Source organism: Talpa europaea (assembly GCF_964194135.1).
Source record: "Talpa europaea genome assembly, chromosome: 4".
NCBI lineage: Eukaryota > Metazoa > Chordata > Mammalia > Eulipotyphla > Talpidae > Talpa > Talpa europaea.
This window is the reverse complement of record NC_140070.1, coordinates 96,000,112-96,014,364: the sequence shown is the minus strand read 5'-3', so window position 1 is coordinate 96,014,364 and position 14,253 is coordinate 96,000,112. Positions and strand designations below refer to the sequence as shown.

At 41.9% G+C, this 14,253-nt stretch overlaps 1 protein-coding gene across 5 annotated transcripts in view; it reads right to left on the bottom strand.

Annotated features, from left to right (window-relative positions):
* Positions 1–9,435: 9,435 nt before the first annotated feature.
* The window catches only part of SIDT1 (SID1 transmembrane family member 1), a gene marked incomplete at its 5' end in the record, with an annotated part of 98,878 nt that continues 94,060 nt past the window's right edge, over positions 9,436–14,253 (bottom strand). For all 5 annotated transcript variants that reach the window (XM_084232043.1, XM_084232040.1, XM_084232039.1 and 2 more), the window contains 4 exons: positions 9,436–9,649; positions 11,255–11,368; positions 13,393–13,503; positions 13,586–13,691. In XM_084232043.1, coding sequence (XP_084088169.1) covers positions 9,587–9,649; positions 11,255–11,368; positions 13,393–13,503; positions 13,586–13,691 — 394 coding nt within the window. In that variant the 3' untranslated portion in view covers positions 9,436–9,586. The remainder of the gene's footprint in view (positions 9,650–11,254; positions 11,369–13,392; positions 13,504–13,585; positions 13,692–14,253) is intronic.

Sequence of the window (14,253 nt, the reverse complement as noted above, 5' to 3'; positions counted from 1 at the left end):
TACAGCCCGCGTCCTGGAACTGAGGGCTTTGGAACTGAGACCCGGGCGGAGGCCCTCCCCGAGTGAGCAGGAACAAGGCGCCCAGGCAGGGGAGCGGGATTCAAAAGGCGCCATTCCCGCGCCACTGATCTGGGCTACAGCCCGCGTCCTGGAACTGAGGGCTGTGGAACTGAGACCCGGGCGGAGGCCCTCCCTGAGTGAGCAGGAACAAGGCGCCCAGGCAGGGGAGCGGGATTCAAAAGGCGCCATTCCCGCGCCACTGATCTGGGCTACAGCCCGCGCCCTGGAACTGAGGGCTTTGGAACTGAGACCCGGGGCACGAAATTAGGGGCGTGGGTTCCCCACGACGGTGGGGCACAAGACAGACACAGCACCCTAAAGCCGTTGAGGTGTACCCTACCATCCCCGCTCTGCTCCCTGTCCCACGGGGTGGAAAATCAGCTCCCCAAGGGCTCTAGGAGAGATCTCTGGTGCCACCTAGCGACTTGACCCCAGCACAGGCTACTGAAGGAGCTAGTGGCCAGCTGGGGAGTTAGCCCACACCGGGCCCCTTCTGAACAAGTAGTCTGAGCCCACAGGGAGAGCGAGCACCCACAGCCGGGGCAGACCAGGCGCGCAGAATAGAGTGCCTGAGACCAGAAGCGCAGGGAGTGTGTCCCACATCACCATTTTAGAACAGGGACATTTCTTCAGTAAAGACTACCTGCAGAAGGCTTCCCCAGGAGCCAGAGGTGAGCGGGGGAAGTTCGCCCACGCCAGACCCCCTCTGGCCTGCAGTCCAAGCCCAGAGGGGAGCAGGAACCCACCGCCGGGGCAGACCAGGCGCACAGGGGAGTGTGTCCCCACATCGGCATTTTAGAACAGGGACCTTTCTCCAGTAAAGGCTGCTTGAAACTGACAGATGACTCCTGGAAGAACCAGAGGGGAACAGAGAAGCCCACCCAAGATGCCGGCAAGTCCCAACAACACAGTGTCCCAACGCATACGGCAAATTAGAAAACAGACAGTAGGGAGGAGAAGAACCACACGCAACCTAGCAACTCTCCAGAGAAAAAGCACACCACAAAAAGAAAGCCAGCCCCCAGATTGCAACGACAATAACTTGGAAGAATTTCTGAGCCTTCCAGAAAGAGAATTTAAAATTGCCGTGATTAAAAAACTGACAGAAGTCATAAAGGAAAACAATGATAAGGGAAAAATAATCAACGATCAGAAGAATGCAATTGAGTCCCTAGAGAGGGAAAACAATGGTCAGAAGAAAGAAATTGAGTCCCTAAAGAGGGAAGTAAAAGAAATGCAGGAGATCAAAGAATTAATGGAAGAACTAAAGAATTCTGGAAAAAGCAATGAAAGCAGAATAGATGAAATGGAAGAACGAATAAGTAATCTTGAAGACACAGAAATAAAAAGAACCAAAACAGAGAAGGAAAGAGAAGTACGAAGGAAAAAGAACGAAGAAAGACTTCGGGAACTATCTGACTCCATGAGGAAAGGAAATATAAGAGTTATAGGAATACCAGAAGGAGAGGAGAGAGATGTAGGAACAGAGAAAATATTCAAAGAGATAATTGAAGAGAACTTCCCAAATGTGAAGAAGGAGCTGAAAATTGATATACAAGAAGCAAGAAGAACACCAAACTTCCACGACGAAAGGAAAAATACAGCAAGACACATAATAGTAAAGCTCCCAAGAATCCAGGACAAGGAAAAAATAATGAAGCTGGCAAGAGGGAAGAAACAGATAACATTCAAAGGAAAACCAATCAGGCTGACATCAGACTTCTCCGAAGAAACACTACGGGCAAGGAGAGAGTGGAGGGACATAGTCAACAGACTCCAAGAAAACAGATGCCAACCAAGAATACTCTATCCCGCAAAGCTCTCCTTCCTCTTTGAAGAAAGAATATGGACCTTCCCAGACAAACAGAAACTCCGGAATTTCATTGCAACTAAACCCCCACTCCAAAAAATACTACAAGGAGTCCTAAAGCCAGAACCTCAGAGCGACGAATAACAATGAAAGAAGGCCAAAAAAAAAAAAAAGTTATTAAAAGAATAAATAAATAAAATCAAAGGAAAGACAAACACAATGGCAAATACAGATGTTAACATATCAATATTAACTCTAAATGTAAATGGACTAAACTCTTCAATAAAAAGACACAGAGTTGCAGCCTGGATTAAGAAACAAAACCCAACCTTTTGCTGTCTCCAGGAAACACATTTAGCTACAAAAGATAAAAATAGGCTCAAAGTCAAAGGATGGAAAACAATCCTACAAGCAAATGGGCCAAAAAAGAAAGCAGGAACAGCTATACTTATATCAGATAAAACAGATTTCAAACTCAAAAAGATAAAAAGAGACCCCAATGGTCACTACATTATGATCAAGGGGACAATACTTCAAGAAGAAATAACACTAATTAACATATACTCACCAAACGAAGGAGCACCAAAATATATCAGACAACTGTTGTCCTCTCTGAAAACAGACATCAGAGAAAACACATACGTAGTGGGAGACTTCAACACACCACTATCAACAATGGATAGATCAACAAGACAAAAAATAAGTAAAGAAACCAAAGCTCTAAATAAAGACCTAGAGCAATTGGGCTTAACAGACATCTATAGAACACTAAACCCCAAAAAAACGGAGTACACATTTTTCTCAAGCGCACACGGATCATTCTCCAGGATCGATCACATACTGGGGCACAAGACAAACATCAACAGATACACCAAGATTGAAATCATATCAACCATCTTTTCTGACCATGAAGGCATCAAACTAGAAATAAACCATAAAAAGAAGGCAAGGAACTTTCCTACCTCATGGAGATTAAAAACCACACTACTGGAAGACCATTGGACTAATGAGGAGATCAAAGAAGAAATTAAAAAATTTTTTGAATTGAACGACAAGGAGGACACCAATATCCTAAATGTATGGGATGCAGCAAAAGCAGTAATAAGAGGAAAATATATAGCAATAGAAGCTCACATCAAGAAACAAGAAAGAACGCAAAGAAACAACCTAATCTCGAAGCTCAAAGATCTAGAAAAAGAACAACAAGAAAACCCCAAAACCAGTAGAAGAAAAGAAATAATAAAAACCAAAGCAGAAATAAATGAAATTGAAACTAAAAAAACAATCCAAAAGATCAATGAAACCAAGAGCTGGTTCTTTGAAAAAATCAATAAAATAGACAAACCCCTAGCCAGGCTCACAAAGGAAAAAAGGGAGAAAGCACAAATAAACAGGATCATCAATGAAAGAGGAGAAATCACAACGGACACAGCAGAAATCAAAAGAATAATCAGTAACTACTATGAACAGTTATATGGAAACAAGTTTAACAATCTAGAGGAGATGGACAAATTCCTACAACTCTACAATCACCCAAAGCTAGATAAAGAAGAAATAGAACACCTAAACAGACCAATTACAATTAGCGAAATTGAAATGGTAATCAAAAACCTCCCCAAAAACAAAAGCCCAGGACCTGATGGATTTATAAATGAATTCTACCAAACATTCAGAGACGAATTAGTGCCTATCCTTCACAAACTCTTCCAAAAAATTGAGAAGGAAGGGACAATACCAAACACGTTCTATGAAGCCAACATTACACTAATACCAAAACCGAACAAGGACAACACAAAAAAGGAAAACTACAGGCCAATCTCCCTAATGAACACTGATGCAAAAATCCTCAATAAAATTTTAGCTATCAGAATCCAACAATGTATCCATAAGATAATTCACCACGACCAAGTTGGATTCATTCCAGGGGCACAAGGATGGTTTAACATCCGAAAATCAATCAACGTTATCCAACACATCAATAAAAAGAAATATAAAAACTATATGATAATATCAATAGATGCTGAGAAAGCTTTCGACAAAGTACAACACCCATTCATGATAAAAGCCCTTGAAGTTCTTGGGATACAAGGAACATACCTCAACATCATAAAGGCCATCTATGACAAGCCAACAGCCAGTATCATTCTCAATGGTGAAAAGCTGAAAGCAATTCCATTAAGATCTGGAACAAGACAAGGATGTCCACTCTCACCATTGCTTTTCAATATAATACTGGAAGTCCTAGCCAGGGCAATAAGACAAGAGAAAGACATCCAAGGAATCCAAATAGGAAAAGAAGAAGTCAAACTATCACTATTTGCAGACGATATGATATTATACATAGAGAACCCCAAAAACTCCACAGAAAAGCTAATTCAACTCATCAATCAGTTCAGTAAAGTGGCAGGATACAAAATCAACACGCAAAAGTCAGTAGCCTTCCTATACACAAACAATAAATCTGAAGAAGAAGAAATCAAAAAGACCATCCCTTTTGTTATTGAAACAAAAAAAATCAAATATTTGGGAATAAATCTAACAAAAGAGGTAAAGGACCTATACAAAGAAAACTATAAAACACTGTTAAAAGAAATAGAAGAAGACACAAAGAAATGGAGAGACATCCCCTGCTCATGGATTGGAAGAATAAACATTATTAAAATGGCCATCCTTCCAAAAGCAATATACAGATTCAATGCTATTCCAATCAAAATTTCAATGTCATTCTTCAAAGAAATAGAACAATTATTGATGAAATTCATATGGAATCACAAAAAACCCCGAATAGCCAAAGCTCTCCTGAAAAAAAAAGAAGGGAATGGAGGCATCAGACTCCCAGACTTCAAACTATACTACAAAGCCATAATCATCAAAACTGCATGGTATTGGAACAAGAACAGACATACAGACCAATGGAATCGAATAGAAAATCCAGAAATAAACCCACAGATTTATGGTCAACTAATCTTTGACAAAGGAGCAAAGACTATGCATTGGAGCAAAGAAAGTTTGTTCAATAAATGGTGCTGGGAAAACTGGGTCGCTACATGCAAAAGAATGAAGCTTGACCACCACCTCACACCATACACAAAAATCAACTCAAAATGGATTAAAGAACTAGACATAAGACCTGAAACCATAAAATATATAGAAGGAAATATAGGCAAAACACTACGTGATTTGCACATCAAAGACATCTTTACAGACACATCACCCAAAGCAGTGATAGTGAAGGCAAAGATAAACAGCTGGGACTATATCAAATTAAAGAGCTTTTGCACAGCAAAAGAGACAATAACAAAAACAAAGAGAAACCCCACCAACTGGGAGAACATTTTTGCACCCAACACTAATGATAAAGGACTGATCACAAAAATCTGCAAAGAGCTGATGAGACTCAACAACAACAAAGAAAATAATCCAGTCAAAAAATGGGCAGAAGAGCTTAAAAGAAACTTCTCTGAAGAGGAAATGCAAATGGCCAACAGGCATATGAAAAAATGTTCAACATCACTTGTCATCAGGGAAATGCAAATCAAAACTACCATGAGATACCATCTTACACCAGTGAGAATGGCACATATTAAAAAAACTAGCAACAACAAATGTTGGCGAGGGTGTGGAGAAAAAGGAACTCTTCTGCACTGTTGGTGGGAGTGCAAACTGGTCCAACCACTGTGGAAAGCTGTGTGGAGATTTCTGGACCTACTAAACATAGAGCTTCCATATGACCCAGCAATTCCACTCCTAGGTATGTACCCAAAGGACACAGAAACATCAATTCCAAAGAACACCTGCACCCCTATGTTTATAGCAGCACTGTTTACAATAGCTAAGCTTTGGAAACAACCCAAATGCCCAAAAATAGATGACTGGATCAAGAAGATGTGGTACATATATACCATGGAATATTACTCAGCATTCAAAAAAGATAAACACATGCAATTTGCTGCAACATGGATGGCGCTGGAAGGGATCATGCTCAGCGAAATAAGCCAAAAAGAAAAAGAAAAATACCGGATGGTCTCACTCATAGCAGGAATCTAGAAAACTTAAATAATGGACCAGGAAAATGAATAACTATAAGAAAGTGAAAATCAAAATCAACAAAAAACTATGAACCAGAGACACTTTTAGGGGGGCGGGGGCGGGAGGGGAGGGATTGGGGTCAGAATGGGGGGCTGCAATTGTATGGGGAATATAACAATAAAATTTATTAAAAAAAAAAAAAAAAAAAAAAAAAAAAAAAAAAAAAAAAAAAATAAAAACCAGTGTCCTTCCTATGTTTCCTCTTTTCAGGGACCCGTTCTGTCTTCGAGCCTGAGGCCCTTTTTCATAGAGACTGAACCTCCAGACTTTCCCCCCAGAGCGCTTGGTGATAAGGGTGGGGAGTGTGAGGAAGGTGAGGGGAACATTTGCACATGGCATTCTTGGAACCATGGTAATCATAGCTACTGGAGAGGAGAAAATCTAGGTTTTCTTTGAGATTCCCAGGGTAGATATGATAGCAATGCAGCTGGACTTTCCACTTGACCCAGCTTTGGCAGCAGTTTTTCATCTGAGTTGGAATAAGAGTATCAAGAACCAGAAATGCAACAATAAAGGGTAAGGAGGGGCCCGAGGCCAGGAGGTTTGATAAGCCTGGACTGTAAATCTGAAAGGGGAGTGGCCTCCCCATGCCTTCAGGGCCTCCTGGCACTAAGGACTGAAATAGTACTAGTTTTAGAGGAGAGGCCCTGGGGGAGAGCAATGCCACCTCAGGGGAGAGATTGACTCTTGCCTGCCTCCCCGTGGAATTTAAGAGATAAGGGGGCACTGGGTATTTGGGCTGACTGCTCTGGCATTCTGCTCAGCCTTACTCAAGCCTTACCTTGGTCACCCTTATGTACTGTCCTGTAGAAGTGGCCAGTGAGGATCAGAGTTCCAGTGACTTGGCTAAGGTCGCACAGCAAGCAAGTGGACAGAACTTGACCAAAGTCTGACATAAGAATCTTTCTTAGACCCTATGTATGTTTTTTTCTATGAACAATATTTGTCTTTGTTTCCCACCCCCCCACCCCCGCCCAGGTTTCACACAGTAAGACTATTTCCCAGAATGAAAAATAATTTGGGTATTTGATTTACTGACACATGAATTTGGCAACCCCGCAGAACATTCTGGATGGGGCGGGTGCTTGATGCTACAAAAAAGGCAGCTGCCACTTTCTTTGCCCTGGAAGCTAACTCTGTGATAGCCTTCAGTCATGGAAAGTCCCTTCCCCAGATAGCCTCTGGTTTATCCACTAGCTTCTCCTGCTGCTAAAATAAAACCCGGGTTAATCCCTCAAACATCCAGCATCAACAGGTGGGGTGCCTGGGCAGCATTTGTGAGAGGTGTGAAGAGGTCATTTTTTTAAGTGCACGGTTTTGCCTGTCTGGCTGCCACGTCTCTGTCCTGCTCCTGCTGACCAGCTCCTATTACTCTGTGCTGGCGCTGCCAAGGGGCTCTTGGTGGTGTTTTTCTCCAGTTATCCTCTTGCTGAACTCGGTTTTCAGAGTCACCCTTCACTTCTCTTTTAAAGAGTGTAGCCCAAGAGCATAGGCAAAAGTCACATAGGCATTGTCACATGCATATGCATGAGGGACTGTTAAACTCTGAAACTGTCTCCCCCAGTCCTCTTGTTACCCCTAGATACAGCCCCCAGACCTTGCATCCTCCAATCGCCAGATCCGCACTGTAGCAAGCATGAGTAACAAGTGCTTTTAGAATCAGTGTTTATAAGAGCAGGCTTGTCTGGATTTTTAGTGCTGTTGCAGAGGACACACAATTGACCACAGTGTGTGTTTATAGCACAAGGTTAATGTGAGAAAGAGTCAAGAACACAGCAGCACAGGCCTTCATTGGCAGCTGCTTCTCCCTATTTCCCTGGGCATAGTTTCCAGAGAAGCTGTGGAGCCGGCACTACATCCCACAGTTCATTCACTTCACACAGCTACTTAAACAGACATTGCTGTTCACATTTCCTTTTGGATTTGAAGCCATTTGAAATAAAAGATGAAATCTAATGAAATTGGATCAAGTCAGTCATAATTTAACAGGTTTGAAATGTGTTTTAGATGTTAGATGAACAGAACCACTTAACAGGAGGCTTATGGAAGTTAAGCATTTTTTAAGGACTAAAGAATAACAATACCAATTTCAAATTTGGAAACATTTTAGGAAAAAAAATATTTCATTGAAAGCATCTTATTGTTTTTAAAATGAAGGAGAGTTTGCTATTCAAACTTCCAAAATATGTTTTTGAATGTTATGCAAATATTTTAGAGAAAGAATAAAATTTTTTGTTTTAAAAAGGAACGCCTAATCCATTTGACTAATTAATGACCAGGAACAGATATATCATTGTGAGCACATCTGTACACATTCTGAGTTCACCAAACTCCAGGTAACAAGGAGATTGTTACCTGGGGACTTTCAGGGCCAGAGCTGCCAGATAGTGTGAGAGTGAGCTGAGATGCTGAGCTTTTCAACATGTTGCTGGGGAGAGAATGAGAATCAGGAGCAACTGGGAGATAATCCTAAATCAGTTGTGCTCTCTGCAACTAAAGAGGATGAACAAAATGTGTTTAGTGAAACATTGCTTTTAGGGCTATGTCTGGAGCCCCTGATCTGCCTAAAATGACCGATAAGGGGCTTTTGGTCAAACAGGACCTCCCCTCCCCCACCAGAGCACTGCCTCTGGTTAGAGCTTTTATTTCTTCCCTACAGGTGATGTGGGCACAGAATTGGGCTGTCTGAATTGGAGGCACTTTTGCCTTTGCTGAAGCTGTTCTAGAAGCCCAAGCCCAAGGGTAAGCCCGATTTTCTTGTAGCACCAGTCTCTTAGCGCTCTCAGACATTTCTCTTGTTCCTATTGCTAGAAGACATTTTCCATTTCCCTTTCTACCATGAAGCTGGAATGTCGAATGTCAGGGCCTTTCCAAGAAGGCCCATCCTGAGTTATGAGGTCAACACACAGCAGTGAGATGAAGATGCTGAGGAATGGTTAAGTACCCAAGCCTTGGTCCCAGAGTCAGAGTGTGTGACAAAGCCCAACCCAGAATCCTAGTAGGTCAGAAACCTAGGCAAAACATACAGCTTTCCTTCTAAGTAGGTGACTAGCTGGTGCTACAGAAGTCTCTAATCCCAGTTAGATATGACTTTGGGCCAGCCCTCTATAAGACCCTGAGGTACCATGCCATCTCAGGGCTTTGGAGAAGTGAGTTGGCCCTTTGGGATGTCTAGAGTAACATATGTTGCAGAAATGCAGAGGGACCAGCCCGAGTTTCTGGGTGGGAAATCTGAGCTGCTGGCCTTTCTGTACTATGGTAGAAGAGCATCATTTCATTCTACCATTGCTGGCAAGTCTCAGGTGGGCGTGGAGGGGTCCCAAGACACCAAGTTGATTTTGATGCAGCTTTTGTCCATACCTAACTCAGCATTGCAAACAAAAGAGGGTGGGTTCTCCTCCACCCTTCAGGGTTGGCCTCCAGCTACAGCCATGGCTTCCCTTCTGCTTCACTTCCTGCAGGTTTGAACCTTGCCCAGGCTCCTCTCTCCCTGTGTGAATGTATGTGCAGTTGACTGAACAGAGAGTGAATGGAACATTTGGCAGTGGTAACTTTGCTGCAGTCACTGGATTTTTCATGAAACAGCACCAAGATTGATCATTCCCTCTCCCATATTGTGCTGGAGGCTCAGAAGACAGGTATCTGGTCTCTCCGAGCCACATCCAGGTCATCATCCAGGGTTAACAAAACCTGAAATGAGGGGAGCAGAGAAATGAGAGGATTGCACAATCGCAATAAATCCTTATTGTCTCTCTAAGACTCACACAGAATGAAAACCACAAGTGCCCTTACTCCTTTTCATGTCATCTATAGCTCTCTGCAATGCCATAGATGTACGAGCACTCATTTTAATTAATAGTTCATTAGCTAATTATTCAAATATTTATCAAGGGTCTCTTACATGCTCTCCAGATGCTGGAGATATACATGCTTGGGATGAAAAAGACAAAAAATCTCTTCTTTCATGGAGCCTACATTAAAAAGAGGCATCTGACATGAAGCAAATGCACGGGTAAGATATATTATGTCAGATAGTATTATGTGACAAGGCTAAAGTGTTAGGTAGTAATATGAATAAACACTAAAGTATGGAGGAAATGTGGGCGGTAAGGGTGGGGAGTGATGAAACATTTTGATAGGGTGACTGGGGAAGACATTACTTAGAAGGGGACATTTGGTTCAAGACATAAAGGAAATGAAGTTTGGTTGCATAGACTATTGGTGTATAATAAAGGTAACCTTCTCCCCCATTTTCAGTTTCCTCTGCCACCACTCTTTCCACAGGGAACCCTTAGCTCCACTTTTGTGGTCCTTAAGGTGACTTTCAAAAAATAAGAGCCTAAAGGAACGGTTAATACAGATTGGTTAAATTTCTCAAATAGACCACTAGAGGGAAGCCCTGCTCCACACCTGACATTATATGGCTTGGACAGTTGCAGAGGCAACTGTTGAGAGTTCAGGAAGTGTAATGGTGTTATTACTTGTGAATGGAAACAACGTACACTCACCAGGGACATTTAATTTGGATAACTGAAAATCAGTATATGAAAGGATGCCAGGAGTTATTAACCGGGGTTGCTAAAATGTGCGTGGTTTCTGGGAAGGTGTTTGGGAAAAAAATAAAAGAAACTGCAGGAGAGATTTGGGACAGGTTAGAAAGAAACAGAGCCCTAACTGCTATCCTGAGTCAGGAACTGTAAAATATTCAATGATACTGGAGGAGGAGAAGAACTGTGAGTATAGCACAAGAAGGAATAACTCAATGTTATGAAAATTTAATGAATGTCAAAAATAGCATTGGGGGAACTCTGGGCATGCAAGGTCCAATTCATTGCAAATGTTATGCAGCTCAAAGAAATCATTTTTTAATTATGTGTTTTAATACATAATTAAATGTGTTTAATACCATATATGCATATAAACCATATATACCATATATGTATATATTTCCTTTTCTTATTATTCTAGTATTATTAATATTCTTATTCTTATTAATATTATTATTATTAATATTAAAATATTAACATTCTTATTAATAGTCTTAATATTCTTATTAATAATAATGTTAATTATTAATATTATTCTAGAGGAATAATAAGAAAAGGAAATAAAATCTAACGTAATAATACAATGAAAAAGAGAAATAAGTATTTGTACATTGGATTACAATGAGAAATTGGAAAGGGAGATTGGAGAGGAGTACAAAAGGGGATGTAAGCAAGAGTGGACAAGGGGATTAAGAGAGTACAGGCTATAAAGAGAGAAGAAATTATAAAAAATTTTCTATAAACTTACCAAGAATGAGAAAAACAGGGCAGTGGCAGACAGGAAGTGCCAGATGTCATGGTCATCAAAGAAATTGAGCAGGACACACTCCCGGTTCTTCTCCCGGGATTCGGCTGGGGTTCCCTGGAGGAAGGTGAGGCAGGAGGTGAGCAAGTGTTCTCACAGTTTAGAGGGCTGAGCATCCAGAAAGCCACAAAAATGCCACAGTAGTCATGCATCTCATAAGGACCAAGATATGTTCTAAGAAATGTGTGCTTAGGTGATTTGGTCATTGTACAGATATCACAGAGTATAATTACACACACCCAGATAGGACAGACTGGTGCAGGCTGAGGATATACTGTATGAAGCCTTTTGGGATAACTCTAGCATATGAGAGCTGCCATCTACCAAAATGTCATTAAGGTGGTGCAAGAGGTTAAGACGCAACCTGTGAAGATATCCACAGCCACTGCAGCACAAGTTCGATCCCCTGCCAGGGAGCTACCCACATGGCATAGCAGACCTCTCCTGTTTCACCCGCTGCTCCCCTCAGCAGTGTTTCAGTCAATCTGCCCGTTCTGTTCCCCACTCTGTCTCTGGTGAATCCTCTTACCCCCCGCATCTCTGGCCTTTACCTCAGTTCTTGTGTGCATAAATAAATAAATCTTAAAAAAAAAAGTCATTAAGAGATGTGTGACGTTACCTGCCTGGCTCAAAAAGTTAGCTTCCACAATAACGTACATCTACAAAAAACTTGTAAACAAAAGTTCACAGCAGCAGCATCCATAAGAGTCACAAGTGGTGGGCCTCCCTGGTGGCACAGCGGTTGAGCGCTGAGCTGCGAAGCTGCCCGCAGCCTCTGCAGCGCCGGTTCTATTCCCGGATGCTGGCGAGGGTCCCACATGGTGCGCAGACCTCTCCTGCTGCACCCGCTGCTCCCCTCAGCAGTGTATTTTGTCAGTCTGCCTGTTCTGTTCCCTGCTCTGGCTCTGGTGAATTCTCTTACCCTCCCACGCTTCTGACTGTACCTAGCGCTTGTATAAATAAATAAATAAATAAATCTTAAAAAAAAAAAAAAAAGAGTCACAAGTGGAAAGAACCCAAAAGCCCATCATGATGAGTGGGCAGGTAAAATACAGTGTGTCCACACAATGGAGTATTATTCAGTCATAAAAAGGCATGAAGCACTGATACATGCTGCAACGTGGGTGAACCTAAGAAGTGCTTTGGTGAAAGAAGCCAGACTTATTTGTATGAACAGTTCAGAATAGGCAGAGCTATAGCAACAAAAGAGATTTTGGTTGCCTAGGGTCAAGAAGTTAGGGAGAAATGGGGAGTGACTGCTAACAGGTGCAGGGGTTCTTTCTGGGGTGATTAAAAATACTGTAAAATTGATTGCATTGATGGTGGAGTGCTGAGCCTTCCTCCCTTCTCTGTGCTTGGACGTATCACTCATTTCCTAGGTCTCGGCTTTCCTATCCATACAATGGATTTATATACCTACCTGCACTTGGGTATTTGTTTATGGGTGATAGTTACCATGAGAAAGGTGGAGAAGTTACACTGCTTGGGGTTTTTGTACACATTAAACATCCATTGGGAGAAAGATCACCGTATAACACATAATGAAGATCCGATCTGCAGCATCTGTAGGGCCTGCACATCTACCAAGTGTACCCTGACAGTGAAAACATTTCTTGAGCATTTGTGTGTTCCTTAAAAGCCATGCCTTTTAGGGAAAGCTTTGATATTAGAGAATATAAAAATGATAAACAGCAACTTAGAAAAGAGAGAAGGCCAAGACAAAAGCAGGCTTTATTGAAAATCTGTGAGGTGAGGACTTTCTGTAGGCCAGGAGTCACGCCCCAAAATGGGATTGAGGGTCTTTATAGGGTTACGCTACTGATGGAATTTTTGGTGTATGTGAGGGGGTCTCTTCTGCCGGAGGGGGTCTGCTGGAATTGTTTACCGTTGTCAGCCTTATCTGTGATTCTGCTTATGTCAGGTTCCCTGGTGCCTGGTTGTGTGTGTTTCATGTGTTTTGCGAGGGGCCTGGGTGTGCTCTCTTTCTTTATCAACAAACCCACAAAGAAAGGGAGGGAGGGAGGTCAAAAAGGGAAGGTGAAGAAAGAATAACTTCTTGGAAAAGAAAACTGTCCTCTTACCTCCCAGCTGCTGGGATTCTGGAAGAAAAAATACAGGGCAGCAGCCCATACCACAGCCGTGGCCACAATGCAGAAGAGCGGGATGGGCAGGACCTTCTCAGAGCTGCGGAGCTGTGGGTGAGAAGCAGATACTGCCAAGCTGCACCCCTGTGGAAACTTGGGGCGCAGCTTGGCTCCAAGCTACCACTCTTACCTTCATGATGATGTAAAAGGCCAGGTAGAGCAGCAGGTTACAGATGAAGATGCCCAGCATGTAGGAGGCAAAGTCTCTGGGTCGATATATCAGTCCAAAGAGGGCACTGAGAATATGGGGAGGAATTAGTTTGTAGCCATGAGGGTAGATATATAACATTATTGGCTTTTTCACCATTCTACCTCCATTTTGGAGGGAAGGGAATTAAACAGTAACATTTTAATGTGAGTTTAAATTTATTCCATCTCCTTCAGAACATTCATTTTTAATAATTATAAGGTTCCTCTAGGTGGATGTGCCATAAATAATCATCTTTCCTTTTTGGTTGAAATGAATGGTTTTTGGTCACCCCTCGGTTGTGCACTAGGATAAAGAACACTGCAAAAACAAATGCATCCCTTAAGAAGTATTGTGCTTTTTTCTTTTAGTATTTAAGATCAAGTCATTAGAATAGATTGCTAGTTGCAGAATTACTGCAATAATTGGCTTGACACACATAATTTTTTTGCTAGCTGTTTATGACTTTTAAATTAATACTGAAGTTTGTTTTGGTTGGAGTTTAGCTTTAATGTCTTTCCAAATTTCTGTTCAGTTATAATAAAACTCTCTACAATGTGACCCTTCCTTATCATCTCCTCATTTTGAAACACTTTTTTTTTTTAAATAAC